At 50.9% G+C, this 27,992-nt stretch overlaps 1 protein-coding gene across 1 annotated transcript; it reads right to left on the minus strand.

Annotated features, from left to right (window-relative positions):
* Nucleotide 1: 1 nt before the first annotated feature.
* Nucleotides 2-27,959, minus strand: ASMT (acetylserotonin O-methyltransferase). Its single transcript, XM_043897034.1, has 8 exons — nucleotides 27,769-27,959; nucleotides 24,612-24,786; nucleotides 21,970-22,099; nucleotides 21,298-21,366; nucleotides 9,637-9,755; nucleotides 8,475-8,615; nucleotides 6,448-6,570; nucleotides 2-994 (listed from the first exon to the last, which is right to left on the minus strand). Exons 1-8 carry the CDS (start codon nucleotides 27,835-27,837, stop codon nucleotides 783-785), a joined length of 1,038 nt encoding a protein of 345 aa, XP_043752969.1. The 5' UTR covers nucleotides 27,838-27,959; the 3' UTR covers nucleotides 2-782.
* Nucleotides 27,960-27,992: the final 33 nt, after the last annotated feature.

Raw genomic sequence — 27,992 nt, forward strand, 5'->3', positions numbered from 1 at the left:
TAATGTCACTATGTTTATTGTATACCAGAAAGTTGCTAAAAGAGTAGATATTAAACGTCCTCGTGACAGACTTCTTGGACTCTATGCTGCAAAATAGACCAGCAATTCTTTTCTGTCTTTTCAAAATTAAAATTTGAGATGGGTGCCTATCCATCTACTTCCGTGTGTACGAGTGTCCTGGGTCGGCCAAAACAAACAATGCCAAATGGGATCATGACTTAAAACCACACACATCCACCCTCCCTGAGTCCTGGGGACCAGATGTCTGAGGTCAAGGGGTCCCAGGGCTGAGCTCCGTCCAGAGGCTCCAGGGGAGGGTCCTTCCTGCCTCTTCCAGCTTCTGCGGGCTCCAGGCGTCCGTCTCTGGGCTGGTGGCCGCCTCCCTCCCATCTTTGCCTCCATCTCCACGTGGCTTCTCCTCTGTGTCCCTGTCTCTCCTCTTCTGTGTCTTATAAGGACCCTCTCCCTGGATTTAGGGCCACCTCCCATCCAGGAGGAACCTCATCTCAGACTCTTCACTCCATCACAGGAAGGAAGCAAAATAGAATGGATTGGCATCAAATGAAAATAAGGATAATGAAAGAAAGTAAGATGAAACGCAAAGTGACCATCCGTGGGCATAAACCTGGCATCCCTCAACGGGGCAGGAAAACAAGAAAAGCGTAGAATAGATAGACAACAAGGGGGGAAAAGAAGAAGAAAAGGCAAGAAAGAAGCATGAGCGATGCCATCTCTTTATTGCAGGATTTGCGTCGTGAAGGGGGTCACACACACTGCCGGGATCACTTCCTGGCCAAGATGGTGTCGTAGGTGCCCCCGGTCCTCCGGCACCGCACGTCTCGGAAGCCGGCGGGGCCCAGGAGCGCGCGGTACTGGGCGGGGGTCCGCTCGCGGCCCTCCGTCTGCACCAGCATATTCAGCGAGTACAGCACCGTGGTCAGGGGGCCCCGCCCGTCCGCGTCCAGGAGGCTCTCGATGACCAGGATGCCGCCACCTGCCGCGGGGAGGGTGAGGGGTTGAGCGAGGGTCAGCCCAGATCCAGGACCCACTGTCCACTCTCTCCTCACCCAGCTTCCTGCCCAGCACCCCCGCCTCTCAGGTTAGCACACAGCTCCGGGCATGTCCCACCTTCCCCCGCGGGACAGACCCTGACCTGGGACCCCCTGCAGGGCAGACCCTGACCTGGGACCCCCCTGCAGGACAGACCCTGACCTGGGACCTCCCGCAGGACAGACCCTGACCTGGGACCTCCCGCAGGACAGACCCTGACCTGGGACCTCCCGCAGGACAGACCCTGACCTAGGACCTCCTACAGGACAGTCCCTAATCTAGGACCCCCCTGCAGACAGACCCTAATCCAGAACTTCCTATAGGACAGACCCTGACCTAGGACCTCCCACAGGACAGACCCTAACCTAGGACCTCCTTCAGGACAGACCCTGACCTAGGACCTCCTACAGGACAGACCCTAATCTAGGACCCCCCTGCAGACAGACCCTAATCCAGAACTTCCCATAGGACAGACCCTGACCTAGGACCTCCCAGGGAACAGACCCTGACCTAGAACCTCCCGCAAGGTAGACCCTGACCTAGGACTCCCCTGCAGGACAGACCCTGACCTAGGACCCCCCTGCAGGACAGATCCTAATCCAGAACTTCCCATGGGACAGACCCTGACCTCGGACCTCCTGCAGGACAGACCCTAACCTAGGACCTCCTTCAGGACAGACCCTGACCTAGAATCCCCCGCAGGGCAGACCCTGACCTGAGACCTCCCTCAGGACAGACCCTAACCTAGGACCTCCCGCAGGACAGACCCTGACCTAGGACCCCCCTGCAGACAGACCCTAATCCAGAACTTCCCATAGGACAGACCCTGACCTAGGACCTCCCGCAGGACAGACCCTAACCTAGGACCTCCCGCAGGACAGACCCTGACCTAGAATCCCCCGCAGGGCAGACCCTGACCTGAGACCTCCCGCAGGACAGACCCTGACCTAGGACCTCCTTCAGGACAGACCCTGACCTAGAATCCCCCACAGGGCAGACCCTGACCTAGGACCCCCCTGCAGGACAGACCCTGACCTAGGACCTCCTACAAGACAGACCCTAATCCAGAGCTTCCCATAGGACAGACCCTGACCTAGGACCTCCCGCAGGACAGACCCTAACCTAGGACCTCCTTCAGGATAGACCCTGACCTAGAATCCCCCACAGGGCAGACCCTGACCTGGGACCTCCCGCAGGACAGACCCTGACCTAGAATCCCCCACAGGGCAGACCCTGACCTAGGACCCCCCTGCAGGACAGACCCTGACCTAGGACCTCCTACAGGACAGACCCTAATCCAGAGCTTCCCATAGGACAGACCCTGACCTAGGACCTCCCGCAGGACAGACCCTAACCTAGGACCTCCTTCAGGATAGACCCTGACCTAGAATCCCCCACAGGGCAGACCCTGACCTGGGACCTCCCACAGGACAGACCCTGACCTAGGACTCCCCCGCGGGACAGACCCTGACCTAGGACCTCCCACGGGACAGCCCCTGACCTAGGACCTCCCACGGGACAGACCCTGACCTCAGACCCCACCTGCAGGACAGACCCTGACCTAGGACCCCCTGCGGGACAGACCCTGACCTCAGACCCCCCCTGTAGGCAGACCCTGACCTAGGACCCCCCGTGGGACAGACCCTGATCTCAGACCCCACCTGCAGGACAGACCCTGACCTAGGACCCCCTGTGGGACAGACCCTGACCTCAGACCCCACCTGCAGGACAGACCCTGACCTAGGACCCCCTGTGGGACAGACCCTGACCTAGGATCTCCCATGGGGCAGCCCCTGACCTCAGACCCCCCCACCCCCGCAGGACAGACCCTGACCTAGGACCCCCCGTGGGACAAACCCTGACCTAGGACCTCCCACGGGACAGCCCCTGACCTCAGACCCCCCTGCAGGACAGACCCTGACCTAGGACCCCCTGCGGGACAGACCCTGACCTAGGATCTCCCATGGGGCAGCCCCTGACCTCAGACCGCCCCCCCCCCCCCGCAGGACAGACCCTGACCTAGGACCCCCCGTGGGACAAACCCTGACCTAGGACCTCCCACGGGACAGCCCCTGACCTCAGACCCCCCCTGTAGGCAGACCCTGACCTAGGACACACAGCCATCATCCCATTTCCTTCCAGTGCCAGAGGCCACCGTGGCCGGTAGGTGCTGGACAGTACACACGAGTAAGCAGGGCTGTGTATACACACACTGTCCGCCCCTCCTGGCTACATGGGGTGTAACCAGGTGAGCGCTCAGTCACTTCAGTCGTGTCTGACTCTTTCCAACCCCGTGGACTGTAGCCCCGCCAGGCTCCTTACGTCCAGAGGCCTCTCCAGCCAAGAACACTGGAGAGGCTTGCCCTGAAAGGACAGGGTCCTTATGAGAAACAGGAGAGGAGACAAACGAGACAGAGGAGAAATCACGTGAAGATGGAGGCAGTGAGGGGAGGGAGGCGGGGAAAAGAACCAGCCAACCTCAAAAGGCATCATTCGGAACGCAGACCCGGGAAACGACACGTGACTGTTCTTTCTCACTTTCTAACTTCATCGCTCAGAAACAAATCCACAGAACGATGTGTCACGTCATTTTCTCTGAAAGCTCAAAGGTGAGTGTGCCAATCAAGGGATGGAAGTAAACTTTATACACGTTCTGACCTGTTTTATTCCGTACCCGATTCTCAGACCAAATGCCACGTCCTAAGCCATTTTTTCCTGGCTTCCTTGAAGAGTCACCGAGTCTTAGGTCCTTTCTGAACAATGGATCTCGTGGCTAGGAATGCCCACATTCCCTCCCCCAGACATCAGAGTAAGATCCGGGCATTATTGGTAGTAATTTGCAACGATGCAGACACAGTAGGGCTGATCATCAGTGGGAGGCTCATGGGGAGAGGCTGAGATGGGACCTCCGAGCACCGAGAACATGAGGAAAAGAGCTTTGCCTCCAGTTCTGGGGCGTTCTCCTAGCTGTGCTGGCTAGGGACGAGAGCCATCTGTAAGGTCGTGTTTGTACCACGCACGTGACATCTGAGTGTGTTAATACATATTCATGCACATATATAAACAGATGCAAACACACGTAATACACACATACATACACACACGTACCCATACATACGTGGGCGTCCCTAACAGCTCAGTTAGTAAAGAATCCGCCTGCAATGCAGGAGACCCGAGTTCGATTTCCTGGGTTGGGAAGATCCCCTGGAGAAGGGATAGGCTACCCACTCCAGTATTCTTGGGCTTTCCTGGTGGCTCAGCTGGTAAAGAATCTGCCTGCAATGCGGGAGACCTGGGTTCGATCCCTGGGTCGGGAAGATCCCCTGGAGAAGGGAAAGGCTACCCACTCCAGTGTTCTGACCTGGAGAATTCCATGGACTGTATAGTTCATGGGGTTGCAAAGAGTCAGACACGACTGAGCAATTTTCACGTCCCATAATGTAACTATATACACAAATGTAATATAGTGTTACTGTAAATATATAGTATTTTAATATTTAAAATTTTTGCATTTTAACATTTTTCATAATATTTATTTTTAAGAATATCCAAAAATAACACAAATTACATAAATACTATTTTATATTCTTGACATACATTTATTCATTTATTGTTTAAAAATAAATGAGTCATACATAAAGTTTAAATGCAAATGTAACATGCTTTATGTGTTATAATGTGCATGTTCAGTCACTCAGTCATGTCTGACTCTCTGCAACCCCATGGACTGTAGCCCGCCAGGCTGCTCTGTCCATGGGACTCTCCAGGCAAGAATACTGGAGTGGGTTGCCATTTCCTTCTCCAGGGCACCTTCCCAACCCAGGGATCAAATCTGCATCTCCTAGGGATTTGTGTATATATATGTCCACAGGCTCCAATCCTTTGGCCACCTGATGCAAAGAGCTGACTCACTGGAAAAGACCCTGATGCTGGGAAAGATTGAAAGCAGGATGAGAAGGGGACGACAGAGGATGGTATGCTTGGATGGCATCACCGACTCGATGGACATGCGTTCGAGCAAGCTCCGGGAGTTGGTGATGAACAGTGGAGGCCTGGCGTTCTGCAGTCCACGGGGTCGCAAAGAGTCAGACACGACTGAGCGACTGAGCTGAAAACAGAGAAAGTGAACCAGAGCCCACACAGCATCACCTCCAGGGAAAACTCATAGTTTCTGTGACCTTGGAGATGCTGAGCCATGCACATTCTAAACAGAAAAACTGCAGGCCAGCCACTACCCTGCTCGGCAACTTTTCAATATTTTTTTTCTTCTTTTAATTAATTTTGTATGGACGTACAGCTGCTTTACAATGTTGCATTAGTTTCTGCCATACAGCAAAGGGAATCAGCTGTCTGTGGCTGTGTGCTGAGTCACTTGAGGGCTGTGTGCTGAGTCACTTGAGTGCTGTGTGCAGAGTCGGTTGAGTGATGTGTACTGAGTTGCTCGAGTGCTGTGTGCTGAGTCACTTGAGTGCTGTGTGTTGAGTCGCTTAGGTGATGTGTGCTGAGTCACTTGAGTCATGTCTGACTCTGTGCAACCCCATGGACTGTAGCCTGCCAGGCTTTCCTGTCCATGGGATTCTCCAGGCTATGGATACATATATATCCATTCCTTGGCAAATTTCCTGTTTGTACTAGCCTTGCTTTTTTTTCCTTTCAAATGATATCTCGTATGGACTGGAACAAGGCAAACAAATAATAATAATGATGATATTAGGGTCCAATGAGGGACTTCCCTAGTGGCCCACTGGCTAAGACTCTGTGCTCTCAAAGCAGGGGGCCCGGGTTCCATGCCTGGTCAGGGAACTAGATCCTGCTTGCCACACCTAACAGTCTGCAAGCCACAAAAAAAGATCCCATATCCCACAACGAAGATGGAAGATCTCCAGTGCTGTGGCTAAGGCCCAGCACAGCTAAAGAAATGAATCAGTAAAAGTAAATTTAAAGGACCAAGGTTTCAAACGTCCCTCTACACAAAGTCAAAAAAAAAAAAAAAAAACTCAGGTTACTGTCAAGTAACATCACTATGCATTAAAACATAAATAAAGTTTTGCTCAATATACTTTCAAGAGATCCCCCACAGAAGGGGTCTAGACACAAATATCCATGAACAACTTCACATTTGAAAATGACACTATAATACAAGAACTGCAATTTTGGGGGGGGGGGGGAAATGGAAGAGAGTGGTGAAAAAGAGACGATATTAGTGAGCCCGTGATGTGGTGATGTCTGGAAAAGGCAGGCAGCCTCCAGAGGTCGGCCGGAACTCCGACCTCCTCACACACGGAGGCGTGTCTATGTCCATGTGATGGGGTTTCCGAACCCTCGTCGCATCGAGACGCCTGTGACTCCGCCCTAAGCTGACCCCCAGGCCCAGCACCCAGCATCCCCACCACCTACCTGTCCTGCAGGCCTGATAGAGTCTCTCCAGCAGGTGGGAACACTTGGCATCGGTCCAGTCATGCAAGACCCTGGCCAGGATATACAGGTCCGCCTCCGGGAGGGGGTCTTTGAAGAAATCCCCTGCAACACGGGGGCGGGGGGGGGGGGCCTCCTGTCAGCCTGCCTGTCAATTCGTGAAGACACCTACACCCAGCGTGGCCAGGTCACTTGTCCACACAGACCTGTCCCCAGGTAATCCCAGCCACTGACCTCCCGACCTCGCTCAGAACAGAAGACATCTCCGTGATGATGAGACGATTATGAATGATGGGACATTTCTTTTGGGGCCCCTTTCTGCATCAGCTCTGGACAACGGTTTCATTTTCACTTGATTTCAGAAAGTCTCGTGTAAATAGCATCCTTACAGCAGTGGTCCCCAACCTTCCTGGGCTTCCTGGGTGGCTCAGATGGTCAAGAATCCGCCTGCCAATGCCGGAGACCAGGGTTCAATCCCTGGTTTGGGAAGATCCCCTGGAGGAGGGCATGGCAACCCACTCCAGTCTTCTTGCCTGGAGAATCCCACGGACAGAGGAGCCTGGTGGGCTATAGTCCATGGGGTCCCAAAGACTTGTACGGCTGAGTGACTAACACTTTTTCATGACCATGTAGTTTTCCCAACTTCCAAAGCCTGCTTCTTTTTCTTCTCTTTTTCTTAAACCAGTGGGACCTGTACTGTCTTTCCTGCTTTCTTTTTTCTTTTTCTCTTTTTCTTTCTTCTTTTTTCCCTTTCTCAGCCTTCCCTCCCCCACCCCTTTCTTTCTTTCTAGCACTGGGTCTTGCTGCATGCTGGATCTTAGCTCCTGGACCAGGGGTGGAACCAGGGCTCCCTGGGGGTGGAACCAGGGCTCCCTGCTTTGGACGCTCACAGCCTTAGCCACTGGGCCACCAGGGCAGTTGTGTCTACACAACGGAGGTACCGGGTGTCTGCAGGTCGGACCTTGGTGCCTAAGTGACGGCCCGCAGCTGGGAGGCGTGCCCCACATTTCCAAGGCAGCCACTAGTCCCTGGCAGCGGTCCGCAAAGTTGCCGTGGTTTCTGAGCCTTGGGACGTCTGAGAAGCCTCTGTCTTCTCCGTCGGTAACTGTCCCCTCACCTTGCCTCCAACCCACGTCCCTGATTGCCACTCGTACCTGAGCTGGTTGCAAATACCTACGTGAGTTTCCTGGGATGGCCGTAAGAAAGGCCCACAGACCGGGACATCCACCTTCCTCACAGCCCTGGGGACCAGACGTCTGAGGTCAAGGGGCCCCAGGGCTGAGTCCCTGCAGAGGCTCCAGGGGAGGGTCCTTCCCGCCCCCTCCAGCTTCTGGGGGCTCCAGGCGTCCATCCCTGGGCTAGTGGCCGCCTCCCTCCCGTCTCCGCCTCCGTCTCCACGCGGCTTCTCCTCTGGGTCCGTGTCTCTCCTCTTCTGTGTCTTATAAGGACCCTGTCACTGGGTTGAGGGCCACCCCCATCCAGGAGGACCTCATCTCAGACCCTTCACTCCATCACATCTGCAGAGACCTTATTTCCTAAAGTCCTGTTTACAAACTCTGGGTGAGGAGACACATTGAACCCAGTGCAACAGTCGGGAAAGACTTAACCGCAAGAAAACAATACCCTCCCACATTTTCCCATCCATCCTGCGTCACAGCTCTAGGTTTAAATGCCTGTGTGCTCATTCCTGTCGGACTCTTTTGCGACCCCGTGGACTGTAGCCCACCAGGCTCCTCTGTCCACGCGGATTCTCCAGGCAAGAATACTGGAGTGGGTTGCCATTTCTTTCTCCAGGGGATCTTCCTGACCCGGGGATTGAACCTGCGTCTCTTGCATCTTCTGCACTGGCAGGCGGATTCTTTACCACTAAGCCCCCTGGAAGCTCCATTTTAAGGGGGTGCATTTGGACGATCCAGGAAGCCACGCTGAGCGCCCACTGTTGCCATCTCCCCAGCCCGCCAGGACCCATCTGTTTCCCCGTGGACACAGACGGTGTTCCAGACACCCACCTTCATGGAAGCTGATCCGCTCGTCCTCCGAGGCTGAGAAATGTGTCCTCGCCATCTGCACCACTCCTGGGATGTCGAACACGATGACCCGACATCCCGGGTACAGAGACACGCACGCCTGGGCCAGAGCCCCAGAACCGCCTGCAGGAGGACACGGACTGTGACCCGAGCGGTACCCGCAGCCTGGTCTCCATGGTTACAGGCTCACCCACAAAGCCCTGCATCTAAGGCATCTTCCCGGCTGGACCAACCCACACGCCAACCTTCCACGTAGACTCTGACCTGACGGCTTCCCCTCGTGCCAGGCTGTCTGTCCTCCCAAGGACAGACAACAGCCAGGCAGACAAAGCCCCTGGGCAGATGCTACAGAAGACATGCCCATGTCTCCCTACGGGAAACATTTCGGGGGACACCTGGGTGAGAAATGGGGATCTCCCTCCAGATGCCAGCAGCATGAACATCCCACAGTCAGGGAATCTGCTTTTATCAAATCACCTCAACCTAAAGGCCCGTCGACAGAGGGATGGATAGAGAAGATGTGGTACACATATACAGCGGAATATTACGAAGCCATGAAAAAGAACAAAACGCCATTTGCAGCAGTGTGGATGGAGCTAGAGATGATCGTACCAAGTGAAGTTCATCAGACAGAGAAAGACAAATACCACGTGATGTCCCTCATACGTGGAACCCAAAATGTGATACAAATGAACTCGTGCAGAAAGCAGAAATAGCCCCTCAGATGCGGGACACAAACAGACAGCTACCTAAAGGGGAAAGAGGGGAGGGAGAAATGAGGAGGCTGGGACGGACATGGACACGCTCCTAGAAACCACACTGATGCTTGAGAAGTTTCCACTCTACAGCACAAGGAATTCTACTCAATATAGTGTGCGTGCATGCTAAGTCACGTCAGTCGTGTCTGACTCTCTGGGATCCCATGGACTGTAGCCCGCCAGGCTCCTCTGTCCGTGGGATCCTCCAGGCAAGAACACTGGAGTGGGTTGCCATGTCCTCCTCCAGGGGATCTTCCCCACCCAGGGATTGAACCCAGGTATCCTGCATCGCAGGCAGATTCCTTACCATCTCAGCCACTGGGGAAGCGTTACGGTCTACAAACACAGTTCCAAACACAGCCCCAAGGTCCGGGGCGGATACTCACCCCCGAGATCGCAGATGACCCGGAAGGGGGACAGGTCGAAGGCGGCCAGCACCCTCGCCCCCTCCAGCCTCCACACGTCCTGCAGGCCCTGCATGAACTGCAGCCTTTCGCCCTCGGACCTGGAACACGACGAGATGGGCCCGTGAGAACCGTGCGGAGTCTGGTGGGGGTCACCCTGAGCAACGCCCCGGGGGGGGGGGGGGCCTGAGCTGAGCAAAGACCCGGGTCCTCCACCCACCGGGGGGGAGTCCCAGGCCACCGGGTCAGCTGTGCAACGCGGGAGGCGGGGGGCGGGAGGCGGGAGGCGGGAGGCGGGGGGGTGTCCACACAGGCTGGGGAGGGGCTGGCATGACGGGGATTCAGGGAGGTGGAGATGGGTGTGGGGGGGCTGGGTCCCGGGAGGAGCGGGGAGGAGGCTCTCGGGAGGCGACAGAGCTAAAGAGGAGCCCAGGACGCTGCAGGGTGGGCGGGGAGCGGGCCGGTGAGGGTCTCCTGGGGGCCGCCTCTCTGCTCTCACCCTCCGCGGAGGCTGCTCTGTGGTTTTGCAGTCAGAGGGGAGGTAGGGAGGCACGGAAGGGTGTATGGGGCGCAAAGCAGGCCCCAGGTCTCGGGACCCTCAGCAGCGACTACCGTTCCCCCTTAATCCTTTGTGCATCTGCCGCCCCACCCTGGGAGCAGCCCCCACACACTGCAGACAGTCATGAAGCCATCAGCGTCGTCTGGCACGCCGTCACCAAGTCACCAGCACGGGCTGACCCCTCTGACGTCACACATCATCTGACGAATCACCCACCGCTCCCGCTAGAGCTGCCTGCCAAGCCCCAAGCTGGTCTCTTTCCACAGCCCCGCTCCACCTCCAAAAGTGGAAAGGATTTCCTCGCTCATTCCCGACAGATCAAACGAGTGCCTAACTTTTCCACTGGAACACTACTCAGCCAAGAAAAAGAACGGATCAATGCCATTGATAACAGCATGGATGGACTGAGTGATGATCATACTAAGGAAAGGAAGCCAGAGAGGGAAAGACAGATATTATACCACCAAGTATGTTCTAGAAACATATGCAAAGCAACAATTTTACCAATACAAACACACTCACAAACTTCAAAACCGTTAGTGGCTCAGTCCTGTCTGCATCTTTGCGACCCCCATGGACTGTAGCCCACCAGGCTCCTCTGTCCACGGGATTCTGCAGGCAAGAATGCTGGGGTGGGTTTCCATTCCCACCTCCAGGGGATCTTCCCCACCCAGGGACTGAACACAGATCTCTAGCATTGCAGATGGATTCTTTATGGTCTGACCCACCAGGGAAGACCTAAACTTTGAAAATCAACTTATGATTATAAAAAAAAAAATTTTTTTTTTTCATGTTAGGAACAAGGGGAAAATTGAGTTGGCTAATAACAAATTACAGCCTGGGCAAGCGTGCTCAAGCGATTCAGTCGTGTCCGAGTCTTTGTGACCCTATGGACCGTTGCCCACCAGGCTGCTCTATCCATGGGATTTTCCCCGGCATGAATCTGTATTAAACAGATGATGGACACGGACCTATTGAACAGCGGGGGGCAGTCTAGTGAACACACAGTAAATCACCTTATATGGGAAGAGGAACCAAGAAAAGAATATACACACGTCTGTGTCTCACTGAACCAAATTCCTGTAGCCCTGAAACAAATACAACACCGATCGTGAACTCTATTCCAATATAAAGAAACTTAAAGAACAAACGGGGGAAAAAAGGAAAAAGCATCGCATGGAGTAATGCCGCCACCCTGTGGCCATCTTTGGTAATTGCCACTATCAAAGCTGAGTTAACGGGCACGTAATATTCCCAAGGTCTGCGGGGCTGGAAGGAAAGAACCACTGCCCTCCTAGAGGTCTCCTAGGGGTGGCCCGCCAACAAGAAGTCAAAATCGGACAGGTGATCACGAAGCCGATGTCAACAGGTACCTTTCACTTGCACTCAGTAAAAAAAAAAAAAAAAAAAAAAGTCACATGAAATGATCTCAACACAGTCAAATATTAGGGAAGGGAACAACATACTGGTTCCAAATAGGAAAAGGAGGACGTCAAGGCTGTATATGGTCACCCTGCTTATTTAACTTATATGCAGAGTACATCATGAGAAACGCTGGGCTGGAGGAAGCACAAACTGGAATCAAGATTGCCGGGAGAAATATCAATAATCTCAGAAATGCAGACGACACCACCCTTATGGCAGAAAGTGAAGAGGAACTAAAGAGCCTCTTGATGAAAGTGAAAGAGGAGAGTGAAAAAGTTGGTTTAAAGCTCAACATTCAGAAAACTAAGATCATGGCAACCGGTCCCATCACTTCATGGCAAATAGATGGGGAAAGAGTGGCTGACTTTATTTTTGTAGGCTCCAAAATCAGTGCAGATGGTGATTACAGCATTGAAATTAAAAGACGCTTACTCCTTGGAAGGAAAGTTACGACCAACCTAGACAGCATGTTAAAAAGCAGAGACATTACTTTGCCAACAAAGATTCATTTAGGCAAGGCTGTGGTGTTTCCAGTGGTCATGTATGGATGTGAGAGTTGGACCATACAGAAAGCTGAGTGCCGAAGAATTGATGCTTTTGAACTGTGGTGTTGGAAAAGACTCTTGACAGTCCCTTGAACTGCAAGGAGATCCAACCAGTCCATCCTAGAGGAGATCAATCCTGGGTGTTCATTGGAAGGACTGATGTTGAACCTGAAACTCAAATATTTTGGCCACCTCATGCAAAGAGCTGACTAATTTGAAAAGACCCTGATGCTGGGAAAGATTGGAGGCAGGAGGAGAAGGGGACGACAGAGGATGAGATGGTTGGATGGCATCACTGGCTCAATGGACATGAGTTTGGGTAGACTCTGGGAGTTGGTGATGGACAGTGAGGCCTGGTGTGCTGCGGTCCATGGGGTCGCAAAGAGTCAGACACAACTGAGCAACTGACCTGAACTGATGGCCCAGCAATGTCCCTTCGAGGCATATACCTGGAGAAAATGATAATTTGAAAAGATACATGCACTTTGATGATCATAGCAACACCACTCACAATATTCAAGACGTGGGAGCAACCTAGCTCTCTATCGAGAGAGGAACAGATAAAGAAGACGTGGTACATATACACCGTGGAACATGACTCAGCCATAAAAGGAGAAAGAAATCAGGCGTACCTAGTAGCCCTGAACCACTTTCCTGGGATGAAGAACGCGCAGCCCCAGGAATTATCAGCGAGAGGCAAACCAGACTTCAGCGGGGAATCGCTCGGCACCGGTCAGAACGGCCCGGGTCAACAACTCCACAAACATTCAGTGCTGAAGAGTCTGTGGAGGGAACGGACTTCTCCTCCTAACCCCCTGGGCATGTGAATGGTGACAGCCAGTAAGGACGCAGTGTGGGTGTTCCTCAAACAATTTAAAAAAGAGACAGAAGGAAATTGGAACATTCCGCAGCACCACACACAAAAGGAATCTGCAAATAGTGTAAGACCTAGATGTAAGGCCAGGTGCTGTGAAATTCTTGGGGGAAAGACAGGCGGGACACATTCTGACATCCACCCCTTAGAACAACGGGGCTTCCCTGGTAACTCAGTTCGTAAAGAATCTGCCTGCAATGCAGGAGACCCCGGTTTGATCCCTGGGTTTCGGAAGATCCCCTGGAGAAGGGACAGGCTACCCACTCCAGGATTCTCAGGCTTCCCTTGTGGCTCAGCTGGTAAAGAATCCACCTGCCATGCAGGAGACCCTGGTTCGATCCCTGGGTCAGGAAGATCCCCTGGAGAAGGGACAGGCAACCAACTCCAGTATTCTGGCCTGGAGAATTCCATGGACTGTATAGTTGCAAACAGTCAGACACGACTGAGCGACTCTCACTTAGAATAATGAAAAATAAACTGGAAATGAAAAGAGGACCTAATTAACCTTAAAAGCATTTCCACAGACAGGACATCCTCAAGGAAAGAGAAAGCCCTAAAATTGGGGGTGGGGGGGAATCATTTTCAAACGAAGATACCTGCCAGAAATTCATCCCCAAAATGTACAAACAGCTCCTGCACCTCAATGTCAAAAACACAAACAACCCGTGAAAGAAAAAAGAAAAAGGGCCAAAGATGGAAATGCATATTTCTTCCAAGAAAGTATAGAGGTTGCGATAGATTCATGAAAAGTGCTCAGCAGCAGGAATTATAAGAGAGAGGCAAATCAAATTCCAGTGAGGTATCACCTCCCGCGTCTGAGAATGGCCATGGTCAAACCCGCCGCACACAGCCAACGCCGCAGACGCGGTGGAAGAGCAGGGGACCCTCCTCCTGGGATGCAGGCAATCCACAGAGGCGCCGGGCGCCGCGGAGGACAGCTTCGGGGCGCCTGAGACAATGACAGCCAGAGCGAAATGAGAACACTCCCCAAGACCGTAGGCAAGGATGCACTTCAGAAAAGACCGAGATCGGAATCAGAGGACGAAGACTGGGAACTTCTGGAGGAAAATACAGGCAGGACCAGCCTTGCCATCCACTCAGAGTAACGACATTTACACCAAAAGTAAGAAAACAGGATCTAGTTCACCGCCGAAGAATTTGCACAGCACGGGAAATCCGACATGCAAAGACGATGCTCAGAATCGCAAAGAATCTTTGCAAACCAAGATACCCACGGAGAACTCATGTCCGAAACACAGAAGCAGCTTGGGGGGCTCCGTGTCAAACACACACACACACACAAAAAAAAAAACAAGAAATAAAGGGGAAATAGACTGGAACGGGTATGTCTTCAGAGAAGGCAGAGAGATTGCATTAGGGACATGAAAACGTGCTAAGCATCACTGCTTATTAGAGGGAGGCCACTTAAAAGTCCGGTGAGGTATCTTAGCACCGTATACCATGCCCATCTTGTGAGAATGGGCATCTCACAAAAACTCCAAAAGTAAATGCTAGACAGGATGTGGAGGGGAGAGCACCTTCCCGCACTGCTGCTGGGAATGGGAAACGGTCCGTGCAGGAGGGGGAAGAGCATGAGGGTCCTTTAGAAAACTAGACATAGAAGCGTCTTAGGACACGTCACCCCGATCACAGGCACAGAGCCAGAGAAACCCCAGGGTTTTCAAAACACACGTACACTCAGGAGATTACAGCCGCGCCAGGAAAATAACCAGGACACGGAAACGGCCCGACTGTTCGGGACAGGTGAGCGGGTCAAGAAGGTGGGCCACACAGACACCATGAACCATTAACTCAGCCGTGAACGAGCAGGAGAGAATGCCATGTCCAGTCTGAGAGAAGGAAGCAGAGATGATCAGACCTAGAGAAGCAAGGGAGACAGGGCGAAGTGAGTATCATAGGAGACCACTTGTGGCTGGAATCTAAAAATGGATACAAATGAAATGCTTCACCCAATAGAGACAGAGGTTGGAACAGAGAAAAGAAACTTATGTTTATAAAGGCAAAAAAAAAGTTCGTGATGAGGGATCCATCAAGAGTTGGCTATTAACACACAGATTTGTGCATGCTGAGTGGCTCAGCCACGTCTGACTCTTTGCGGTCCCATGGACTGTAGCCCACCAGGCTCCTCTGTCCGTGGGATTCTCAAGGCAAGGATACTGGAGTGGGTTGCCATGCCTTCCTCCAGGGCATCTTCCCACCCCGGGGATCGAACCCTCGTCTCCTGCTTTGCAGGCAGATTCTTTATCCACCGAGCCACCAGATTAATATAATTAAACACATGATCAAACATGACCTCCTGAATAGCAAGACAGCATCTACTGAACATAGTCTAATCACCTACACGGGGTGGGGGTGGAGGGTGGGAAAGAAGAGATAAACACCTATGTATAATGAAACAACATCAGCAAATGAAGTGTTGTCCGATGTAAACTAGCATTTCTACTACAAACAAAACAGGAAAAAAGTTTATGGAGAAATGCTGAGACCTCGTGGCTGGGTTTTGTAATGACAAATATAAAAGCTGTGTTTACTGTCTTTAAATTGAAGGCAGGAGAAGAAGGGGACGACAGAGGATGAGATGGTTGGATGGCATCACCAACTCCATGGACATGAGTTTGAATAAGCTCCGGGAGATGGTGAAGGGCAGGAAAGCCTGGTGTGCTGCAGTCCATGGGGTCGCAAAGAGTCGGACACGACTGGGCAAGTTTCACCTCACAACCCTCTTGAACAATCGTAAGATGCTCATTTGGATCCACCACACAGACAATGAAAAATGAACCAAAAATAAGAAAAAAGCATGCGGGCACAGACCTTAAAAGCATTTTCACAACTAACAATATCCAAAAGATAGAGAAAGAGACTCTCAGAATGGGGAAAAAAAATTGCTTTTCTAACCAAGATACCCACAAGAAATTCACCTCCAATTGCTACAGATAACTCACACATCTCTATATCAAAACCACACACACACACAAAAAAAAATCAGATAAAAAAGGTCCAAAGATAAAAATACATATTCCTTTCAAGAAGGCATACACAGTGCCATTCCGCTCACGAGAAGTCGCTCAGCATCACTAATTATTAGGGCGAAGCTACGCAAAGACAATGAGGTATTTCCTCACACCGATCAGCATGACCATCATCGAGAGGTCCTACCAAGAATAAGTGCTAACAAAGGGTGGAGGGAAAAAAGGGAATCCTCCTGCACTTTTGCTAGGGGACTAAATCAGGGCAGAAACCATGGAAAACAGCATGAAGCCTCCTTAGAGCACTAGCCATGCAGAAGACATATGATCCAGTAGCCCCACTTCTGGGCTTCGATCCAGAGAAAAATCACAATTCGAAATGACACGTGCATCCCTGTCTTTAGGACAGCGTGATTTACAACGGCCGCAAAACTGAATCGACCAAACCATCCGCCGATGGGAAGATGAAGACAGAGTGGGGTCCACCTCTCCCCTGGAACACGACTCAGCCACGCAGCAGGACGGAATAAGGCCGATGAGAGCGGCATCCATCGGCCGAGTGATCGTCACACGCGGGGACTGCAGGAACTCAGAGACAGGAAAACAAACGTCCGGAGGTGTAAGCGGCACCTGGATTCTAGATATTCATGAGGATGGACTAATTACACACCGGAGACAGACTCTGAAATGGAGGAAAGTTATCTATAAGTGTCACACACACACACACACACACACACAAGCTGTAATGGGGATGGGGTGATTCAAGAGTTTGGAATGTACATATTCCAGTTCCTATATATGATGTGATGATCAAAAACACATACTGAATACCACAGGGAACTCTGCTGAACAGACGCTAATTACCTAGATGGGAAAATGAGCCTGAGACAGAAGAGACAAATGTCTGTGTATAAACCAATCAAGTTCCCGTACCCCCGAAACTAATGCAACACGGGGAGTCAGCTCTGCTCCACTGTAAGATACGGGCTTCCCTGGCGGTTCAGATGGTAGAGAATCTGCCTGCAATGCGGGAGACCCACAAGGTTCCATCCCGGAGTCAGGAAGACCCCAGAAGACCCGGGTTCCATCCCTGGGTCGGGAAGATCCCCTAGAGAAGTGAATGGCAACTCACTCCGGTATCCTTGCCTGGAGAACCCCATGGACGGAGGAGCCTGACGGGCTGCAGTCCACGGGGTCGCAGAGAGTCGGACACCACTTAGCGACTAACACTTTCACTTTCCAGTGTAAAGTAGCAATGAATACAAGAAAAGAAAAACCAAGGAGTGAGGCATGAGGAAGCGCCTTGTGGCCGTTTTCGCCAACAGTGACCTTAAAAGCTGTGTTGGGCACTTAATCAAGATCTTCAGGGCTGTCAGTAAACAACCACTGCTTTCCAGAATTCCCCTCGGGGTGGTCAGCAAACAAGAGTTCAAAACCAGGGTGGAGATGCACGAAGCCAAGTTTAAGAGGGACCTGTACCTCACACGCTTTCAGAAAAAATCACATGAAATGATGTCAAAAAGGCTAAATGTTAGGAAAATGGGTGTAGCAAGTCCTACCAGGAAGCACCTCACACCGACGAGAAGGACCGCTGTCAGAAACCCTCAGACATTAACCGCTGGAGAGGCTGTGGAGGAAAGGGAACCCTTCTCTTCCGAAGCTGGAAGTGTAAATCGGTGACAGCTACTCTGGATGGATGTGAGTTTGACCATAAAGAGAGCTGAGCACCAAAGAACTGATGCTTTTGAACTGTGGTGTTGGAGAAGACTCCAGAGAGTTCCTCGGACAGCACGGAGATCCAACCAGTCCATCCTAAAGGAAATCAGTCCTGAATATTCATTGGAAGGACTGATGCTGAAGCTGAAGTTCTGAAACTTTGGTCACCTGATGTGAAGAAATGACTCATTGGAAAAGACCCTGATGCTGGGAAAGATTGAAGGCAGGAGGAGAAGGGGGCGACAGAGGATGAGACGGTTGGATGGCATCACCGACTCGATGGACATGAGTTTGAGCAAATTCCGGGAGTTGGTGATGGACAGGGAGGCCTGGCGTGCTGCGGTTCATGGGGTCACAAAGAGTCGGACACGACCGAGCGATTGAGCTGAACTGTGTATATTAGTATAATGAACAGTCAACAAAAAGAAGAAAACAAGACCTCATCTACCTGAAGAGCATTTGCACAGCAGAGAAAACCCTAAATGAAACAAACAGACAGTGTTCAGACAGGGGAAAAGTATTTGCAAAGAAAGACAGTTACAAGAAATTCAACTCCAAAACTTATAAAGGGCTCATGCATCTCAATATGACCAACACAGACAACCCAAGAAGAAGAAGAAAAAAAAAGATGCCAAAGATCAAAATGGATATTTCATCCAAGAGGGCATACAGGTTGGCATCAGACACGTGAAAAGATGGTCAGCATCAGTAATTACTAGAGAGAGGCAACTCAAAAGTGCAATGAGGCATCCCCTCGAACAGGTCAGGATGGCCTTCTGCAGTAAGATCTACGAAGACTAAAGTGCCGCAAAGGGCGGAGGAAAAGCGAAATCCTCCTGCGCTCTTGGTGGGGAGCTAAACCGGTGCAGGAAATGTGGAAAACAGCGTGGAGCTTCCTCACAAAACGTAAGCATCCAGAAACCGTACGATCCAGCAACCTCACTTCTGGGCTCAGATCCGGAAAGAAGTCATATTTCAAAATAACACGTGCCGTCCTGTTTTTGGGGGGGCAGCACAATCCACAATGGCCAAGACACGGAATCCGCTGAAACGTCCAGCGATGGGAAAATGAAGGCAGATTGGTGGGGAGACCTCCAGACAGGAATACGGCTCACCCACGGAGCAGAGCGGAATAACGCCGCTACCAACAGCATGGATGGGCCGGCCGAATACTGTACGAAGTGACGGGAGTCAGAGAAACACAGATGCTATAGAACCATGATGGGGGGAGCCTAGGTATTCACGTGAATGAGCTGATTTACACAACACGGCCAGACTCTGAAAGTGAGTAAAGCAACTTATAGTGTGAAAGGTGCTCAGCTGTGTCCGACTCTTTGTGACCCCGTGGGCTCTGCAGTCCGTGGGATTCTCCAGGCCAGAACACTGGAGTGGGTAGCCTGTCCCTTCTCCGGGGGATCTTCCCCACCCAGGGATCAAACTCAGGTCTCCCGCATGGCAGGCAGATTCTTTACCAGCTGAGCCTCCAGGGAAGCCCAAGAATCCTGGAGTGGGTAGCCTATCCCTTCTCCAGCGGATCTTCCCAATCCAGGAATAGAACTGGGGTCTCCTGGATGGCAGGCAGCTTCTTTACCAGCTAAGCTACCAGTGAAGCCCAAAGGAACTTAAGACTATCAAAAAAATAAATGTATGGGAAAGTGAGAAATGAAGGGTTAGGAATTAACATATACACGCTCATATACATGAAATAGATGATCAAAAAGTCCATGCTGAATTGCACAGGGAAGTCGGCTGAGCATGATGTAATTACCTCTCTGAGAAAAAGAGCCCAAAGAAGAATAAACCTCTATGTGTAACTGAATCAAACTCCCGAATACCTGAAAAAAAAAAAAAAAAAAAAACCACCACGTGGAAAATCAATTCTACTCTAATACAAAGTAACAATGAAAAGACCAAAAAAAAAAAAAAAAAACAGGCGGACATGGAGAAATGCTGCCACCTCGTGCCCGAGCTTGGAACAACAACCTAAAGACTGAGCCGAAGGGCCCGTGACCGTCCCCAGGTCCGCTCCGCTCTAAGTATGAAAGAGCTGCCCTCCGAGAAGTCTTCTGGGGGTGGTCAGCGGAAAGAATTCAACACTGGGCAGAGATGCACGAATCCAAGGCCAAGAGGTACCTTTAGCTCACACCCTGTTAAGAAAGTCAGAGGAAAAGATGTCAGCATCACTAACTATTTTCAATGTTAGTAGCTCACGCATGTCCGACTCTCTGCAACCCCGTGGGCTGTAGCCCACCAGGCTCCTCTGTCCATGGGATTCTCCAGGCAAGAATCCTGGAGTGGGTGACCATGCCCTCCACCAGGGGATCTTCCCCACCCAGGGATCGAACCCAGGTCTCCTGCATTGCAAGCTGGTTCCTTACCATCTGAACCACCAGAAAATTTGCTGAATATTAGGGAAATGCAAGTCAAACCTACAGCAGGTATCATCTCGCACCAGTCAGAACTGCCACTATCGAAAACTCTACAAACATTAAATGTTGGCGAGCTCGTGGAGAGAAAGGAGCCCGCTGCAGTTTTGGTGGGAATGTATACTTGTCCAGGCATTATGGAAAACGGTATGGAATGTTCTTAAAAAAAACTACAAATAGAGCTATCTTACGGTCCTGTGATCCCACTGCTGGGGCATACACCCGGATAAAACCATAATTAGAAAAGACACGTGCACCCCAGGGTTCATCTCAATACTATTCACAATAGCAAAGACATGGACACCATCTCAATGCCCATCAACAGAGATTCGAATGGAGAAAGAAGATACGGTACATACATAGGGTGGAATATTAGTCAGCTGGAACAAAATGAAATAATGTGTATATTTGCACAACTGAATCCCTTTACTGTAGAGCGGAACATAATGTAACATTGTAAATCAACACTACTGCCGTAACATTTCAAGCAACCTAGATGCCCATCGACAGACAAATGGATAAAGAATTTGTGGTACATATATATAGAATGGAATATTACTCAGCCATGAAAAGGAGTGCCTTTGAGTCCGTTCTAATGAGGTGGATGGACCTGGAGCCTGCTACACAGAGGAAAGCAAGTCAGAAAAACAAATATGTATACTGACACATACACATGGAATCTAGAAAGACGGTACTCATGAACGGAATCTAGAAAGACGGTACTCATGAACGTGTTTGCAGGGCGTCAGTGGAGATACAGACTTACGGACCCCGGGAGGCAGTGAGAAGGAGGAGGTGGGAGGTGTGGAGAGAGTAATATGGAAACATACGTCACCATACGTGACGCAGACAGCCGATGGGAATTTGCGGGATGACTCAGAAAGCTCAGACCGGGGCTCTGGGACAACCTTGAGGGGTGGGATGGGGAGGGAGGTGGGAGGGAGTTTCAGGAGGGAGGGGATGTGGGTAAACCGATGGCTGATTCATGCCGATGTCTGGCAGAAACCCACACAATACTGCAAAGTGGTTATCGTTCAATGAAAAACACACAAATTTAATCATAAAACATGACGCCAAGCAGGACGCTATCCGGGTGGGTGGGCGGCGTGACCTGTAGATGGCAGAGAAGAGCTCCTCGGACGGGATCCCAAAGGCTTTCAGATACTGGTTCCTCCCTTCCCTGAAAACAAGGAGGAGACCGTCACTCGGGCCCTGAGACTCCACTGCACACCGTTAACTCACCCTTGTGCTCACAGACCTTGCCCTGGCACCACCGGTGGCATCAGCCGGAAATGAGTAACCCAAGACTACTCAGGAATCGTTTTCTAGTTTGCGGTTCCATTCAGTTCAGTCGCTCTCTCATATCCGACACTGTGCGACCCCATGGACCGCAGCATGCCAGGCCTCCCTGTCCATCACCAACTCCCGGAGCTTGCTTAAACTCATGTCCACAGAGTCGGTGATGCCATCCAACCATCTCATCCTCTGTCGCCCCCTTCTCCTCCCGCCTTCAATCTTTCCCAGCATCAGGGGCTTTTCCAAGGAGTCAGGTGTTTGCATCAGGTGGCCAAAGGATTGGAGTTTCAGCTTCGGCATCAGTCCTTCCAGTGAATATTCCCTTTATTTCTATTATTATTCCATCAGCTCCACCTCACATCATCAGGCATTAGAGCTGGGAGTTTGGAGACCCGCGCTATAAGAAGCCTAACATGGTGACTCCTGGGACGCCCTGAAACCAGCCCGCAGGCAGCCCTGGGGACCCAGGGATGTGACCGACACCCACCTGACCGCCTCGGCCAGGTGGCCCCAGCAGACGTACGTGGTCCTGCCCGTGTACATTAGCATGTCCCGCTGGGACCTGGGGCTGCCTCTGACCAGGTAGGTGCTGGCGAGCTCCGTGTTTGCATACACAGCTGAAAACAAATAGATCGGAGGGGAAAAATAAAAAAAAACGTTAGACACCCAGGCGTCGTCAAGATGCCAACAGCGATTCTGGCAACATCCTGATGGAAACATGATTCTCGCCTGGGACTGTCGGAACCGCGACAGCTGAAGCCTCATCCCGAAGGACCGGCCGACCTGTGGTGCAGTGGCTTCCCACCCTGCCTGCTGCCTTCCGCTTTTGTAAATCCCACGGAAAGATCTGATGTGGCAAATGGAAAGGCTCAGTGAGCCCCAGTGTCGTTCGACCCCTCAGTCGCCTCTGACTCTTTGCGACCCCGTGGACTACATGTAATACAGGTCCATGGGACTCCAATCCTTCGGCCACCTGATGTGAAGAACTGACACTTTGAAAAAGACCTGATGCTGGGAAAGATTGAAGGCGGGAGGAGAAGGGGACGACAGAGGAGGAGATAGTTGGAAGGCATCACCGACTCGATGGACTTGAATTTGAGTAAACTCTGGGAGTTGGTGATGGACAGGGAGGCCTGGCCTGCTGCAGTCCTGTGGGATCGCAAAGAGTCGGACACGACTGAGCGACTGCACCGAACTGAATCCACTCACTGTTTCTGCACAATCTGTACCTGCCGAATGCTTGCGGGGGCTCCAAGGGGTTCCCAGGGAGACAGAGCTGCAGCAGGCGGTCCTGTAACCTGGTCTCTGAGCCGAGCATCCCAGTGTCTCCGGGCCGGCAGGGTAGCCCGCATGCTGACGTGCCTACCCGAGGGTCTGCAGGGGCAGCCGGCGCCTCCCGCCCCCAGGACCTTCCCCTTGAACGTCCGCCATCCTCCACACGTGTGTCCTGGCCTGACCGCAGCCCACGCGGGGGGTTCAAGGTCAGCATTGCCAGTGCAGGGGCGGGGACGGGGCTGCAAAGCTTACTCATGGGGGTGTGACTGCTTGATTCCCAAGCCCCCAGCCATCTGAGCACCGTCAACCCCCAAACAATGTCCCCCTGTTCAAGTTTACACACCCTCGCTGTTTGCACCCGGTAAATCCAGCGGGGACGCAAGTCCTTGCTTCAAGAAGAAAGCCCATCACCCGACCCTACCATTGCCCGCCCACCCACTCCTGTTCTGTCAGGCAGTGGTCCCTACACTTTGCAATTTCACGGACTCTCAAGATTCTAAAAAAATCTGAGTGACTGAGATAGGACTTACAATTTTAAATTTTGCAAAGAAAGGGCATTAAAAGTAAAAACTGGCAAGGAACATCTTCCATAAGAGAAAAGCAGCTTCAACACCAAAACAAGAATGTGATCCTAACACAAAGGGCGACCCTTGAAATGAAGCACCTGAGCATGATGGGAAAATTACTCCCATGTAACTTTTTGCTCACATTTCTGTCTTGTTCCTTGGATATTTCATCAGGGTTTCAGTGCAAACACCAGCCAGTGGAAGCCTCCTGATCCACAGTCAGCAAATGACAACCCAACTTTGGTAACAGGTTTCGGCCATCTGTTTTTGTCAATAAAGCTTTATTGGAACCTTGTTCCATCACTTGCTCTGCTAAAAAGCTTTATTGTAACTCTGTTTCACCACCTGTCTGGTCTATAAAGCTTTATTGAAACCCTGTTCCAACCACCTGTCTATCAATAAATCTTTATTGGAACCCTGTCTACCACCTCTCTGGTGAACAAGGCTTTATTGGAACAGTGTTCCACCACCTGTTTTGTTAATAAACCTTTATCAGAACCCTGTTCCACCACCTGTCTGGCCAATAAAGCTTTACTGGAACCCTGTTTCTCCGCCTGTTTTGCCAATTAAGCTTTATTCAAACTCTGTTCCACCACCTGTCTGATCAATAAAGCTTTATTGGAACGCTGTTGCATCCTTTGCCTGATCAATAAAGTTTTATTGGAACCCCATTCCAAACCTGTCTGGTCAAGAAAGCTTTATTGGAACCATGTTCCAACACCTGTTTGGTCAATAAAGCTTTATTGGAACCCTGTCCCACCACCTGTTTGGCCAATGAAGCTTTACTGGAACCCTGTTCCACATGTTTGGTCAATAAAGTTTTTTTGGAACCCTGTTCCACCACCTGTGTTGACAATAAAGCTTTACTGGAAGCGTGTTCCAGCATCTGTATGGTCAATAAAGCTTTCCTTGAACCTTATTCCACCACCTGTCTGGCTAATAAAGCTTTATTGGAACCATGTTCTACCACCTGCCTGGCCAATAAAGCTTTACTAGAACCCTGTTCCACCACCTGTTTGATCAATAAAGCTTTCTTGGAACCCTGTTCCACCACCTGTTTGGTCAATAAAGCTTTATTAGGATTCATCCCTGCCCACCTGTCTGCCTCCAGCAGCTCTGATGCTCCCAAGGCGGAGATGGTGTCATCTGCAGAGACCCCGTGGCCGGGCCACCAGGCTGAGAAGACTTACTCTGTGGCTCTTTCCAGGACAAAAAAAAAAAAAAGGCAGAAAACTGTGCTGAGGGTGCACCCTGAAAATGCCTTCTTCCAAAGAGCCAGGGCGCTTACCTTTCCCTCCGCTCACGTCCGCTTGCAGCAGCTTCAGGGACACACAGGCGTCCAGCAGCAGCTCTGTCCCCCGGGGGCTGGCGCCCAGCCGTGCAGACACTGCCGCTGAGTCCAGGGGCTCCGGGGCCGCGGCCAGGAGCTCAAACACCCCCAGCTCACAGGCAGCAAAGAGGACCTCGGGGCAATGACAGAAGCCAGGGTCAGCTTTAGTTCTCAGAAGACTCACACTCTCAGGAGGGCGAGTCAGACAGAGGAGGAGAGATATCACACGACATCCCTCATATGTGGGGTCTGTAAAGAAATGACACAGAAGAACTTACAGAACACAGAGAGACTCACAAACTTAGAAGATGAACTTATGGTTGGCGGGGGAAAGGATGGTCAGGGAGTCTGGGATGGACATGCTGCTGTGTTTAACACGGAGAACCAGCAAGGACCTGCTGGACAGCACAGGGAATTCTGCTCAATACTCTGTGATAACCTGATGGTCACCAGGGGGAAGGATGGGGGAAGGGACAGTCAGGGAGTCTGGGATGGACATGGACACACGGCTGTGTTTAACATGGAGAACCAGCAAGGACCTGCTGGACAGCACAGGGAACTCTGCTCAATACTCTGTGATAACCTGATGGTCACCAGGGGGAAGGATGGGGGAAGGGACAGTCAGGGAGTCTGGGATGGACATGGACACACGGCTGTGTTTAACATGGAGAACCAGCAAGGACCTGCTGGACAGCACGGGGAACTCTGCTCAATGTCACGTGGCAGCCTGGATGGGAGGGGAGTTTGGGGGAGAAAGGATGCATGTGTGTGTATAGTTGAGTCCCTTTTGCTGCCCATCTGAACACTGTTAATCGGCTATACCCCAATATAAAATTAACTGTTTACATTAAAAAGACTGTATCCATTCCTATTAAGACTGTACTAACTCTTATTCTGTTAAGATTGTATCTACTCTTCTTAAGGTTCTATTAGTTGTTATCCTTAATAGGTCGCTCAAAGTCTTACTATGTTAAGATTGTATTAAGCTTTATCCTCTTAAGATGGTATCAGCTCTTGCAGTGAGCTTCATACTAACTCTAATTATATTAAGTTATAATCTCTCTTGTTCTATTGAGACGTCATGAACAGTCCATTAGGAGTGCATTCAGATACTTTTTCTATTAGGATTTTATTAACTCTCCTTGCACGAAGGTTGTATTCAGTCGTATTCTATTAACATGGAATCAGTTCTCACCCTGTTAAAGTTGCGCTGATTCTTGTTCTGTGGAGTTGGCATGATCTCTTACTCTGCTGTAATTGCGCAAGCTCCTGTATTCAGGTTTTATTTACTCTTTGTTCAAGGCTTTCCACGGACAAGCACACCTGGGGCTTCCCTGGTGTCTCAGACAGTGAAGGATCTGCCTGACAAAGCAGGAGACCTGGGTTTGATCCCTGGGTTGGGAAGATCCCCTGGAGGAGGAAATGGCAACCCACTCCAGCATTCTTGCCTGGAGAATCCCATGGACAGAGGGGCCTGGCGGGCTGCAGTCCATGGGGTCACAGAGTCAGACGCGACTGAGTGACTAACACTTACCTGCTATGATTGTGTAAGCCCCGGTATTCGGGTTTCATTCACTCTCTACGTATGAAGATTTTATGAACTCTTATTCTGTGTGATTGTAGTACATTTTCCTGCCTTAACATTGGGTGCACTCTTATTCTATTGAGCTATTATAAACTCTCACCCCATTTAGATTGCATTCAGGTTTTCTTCTATTCATATTTTATTAGCTCTCCTCGTACGAAGGTTGTATTCAGCCATATTCTATTAAGATGGTATCTGCTCTGAGTCTGCCAATGTCGTATCAACTCTTCTTCTGTAAGGCTGTAGTATGTTTTATTCTCTGAAAGCTGGGTGCGCTCTCTTTCTATCGAGATTTTTATCAATGGTCCCATTGAGCTTGTGTTACGTTTTATCCGACTAACATGGCATTGGCATTTCCACTGAGGTTGTATTAACTCTTATTATAGGAAAGTTGCAATCCCTCTTGTCCGAGTGAGATGTTTTGAACTCAGTCTACTAAGGTTGTATTCAGATTTTATTCTATTGAGTTTTTTAATTATTTTTATTTATTTATTCATTAGTCTCCACCAGCTCTTAGTCGTGGTATGTGGGGTTGAACCCCGACTAGGGGTTGAACCCGGGGCCCCTGGGTTGGGAACGCAGAGTCTCAGGCACTGGGCCCCCAGGGACGTCCTTCTATTGAGTTTTATTCAGTCTCTCATTTTACTCATGTTGTATTTACTTTTATTCTCTTCACACTGGATTCACTCTTGTTCTATTGAAATATTTAAAGTTAATTTTACAGGAGTACAGTGGCTTTACAACGTTGTGTTAGTTTTTCCTGGACAGCAAAGGGAATCAGCTGTCATTTATACATATATCCCCTCTTTTTTTGGATTTCCTTCCAGTGTAGGTCACCACAAAACCCAGAGTTCCCTGAGCTTTACAGTCGGTTCTCATTAGGCATCTGTTTTATACACACGATCAACAGTGTATATGTCTCAATCGCAGTCTCCCAACCCATCCGAGATTTTATTAAGTCTGCTGTTCTGCTCAAATTCTATTAAGTTTTATTCTCAACGTTGGATTCACCTTTTGTTCTATTGAGATGCTATTTATGAATACTCGGTTTATATTGTTTTATTCTAGTAAGATGGCATGAACCCTTGTTTCACTAACAGTGAAAAAAGTGTTAGTCACTCAGTCATGTCTGACTCTCTGTGACCCCAGGGACTGCAGCCCACCAGGCTCCTCTGTCCGTGGGATTCTCCAGGCAAGAATACTGGAGTGGGTGGCCATTTCCTCCTCCAGGGGATCTGCCCGACCCAGGGATGGAACCTGGACCTCCTGCATTGCAGGCAGATCCTTCACCAAATGAACCACCAGGGAAGCCCCTACAAATGTCATTCTGAGACGCCACTCCACGAGGGTCAACACATCCCTAGAAGAGCCCCAGGACCTGATGGCCAAGCTTCTGCCCGTGGACACGCCCAGAGTTCCAGCACACTCTTGCAACCCCCGGAGGAGACCCCGTCCTCACTCAGCACTGAGTCCCTGTCGTCCTCCTCACCTCCCGGGAACAGAACCCCGGCCTGTGGAGCCTCTTCCTACCTGGGAGACCATGAAGCCATTGGCGTATTCCTTCAGGAGACGATAGCCCTCACCCCTCTGGGAACACATCTTCCTTCCCTGCCAGTCTGGCTTGGAGGGACCTCGGCTCTCTTAGCTTTGGGCTTCACCAGTCCGTGAGCAGCCTGGGCGGATGGCCAGGGCGTCACTGCTGACCCCACAAGCTGGATGCCAGGGAACGAGCCCAAGACGGATCATTCAAGGAG

The sequence above is a fragment of the Cervus elaphus genome, chromosome X, assembly GCF_910594005.1.
Source record: "Cervus elaphus chromosome X, mCerEla1.1, whole genome shotgun sequence".
Lineage (NCBI taxonomy): Eukaryota > Metazoa > Chordata > Mammalia > Artiodactyla > Cervidae > Cervus > Cervus elaphus.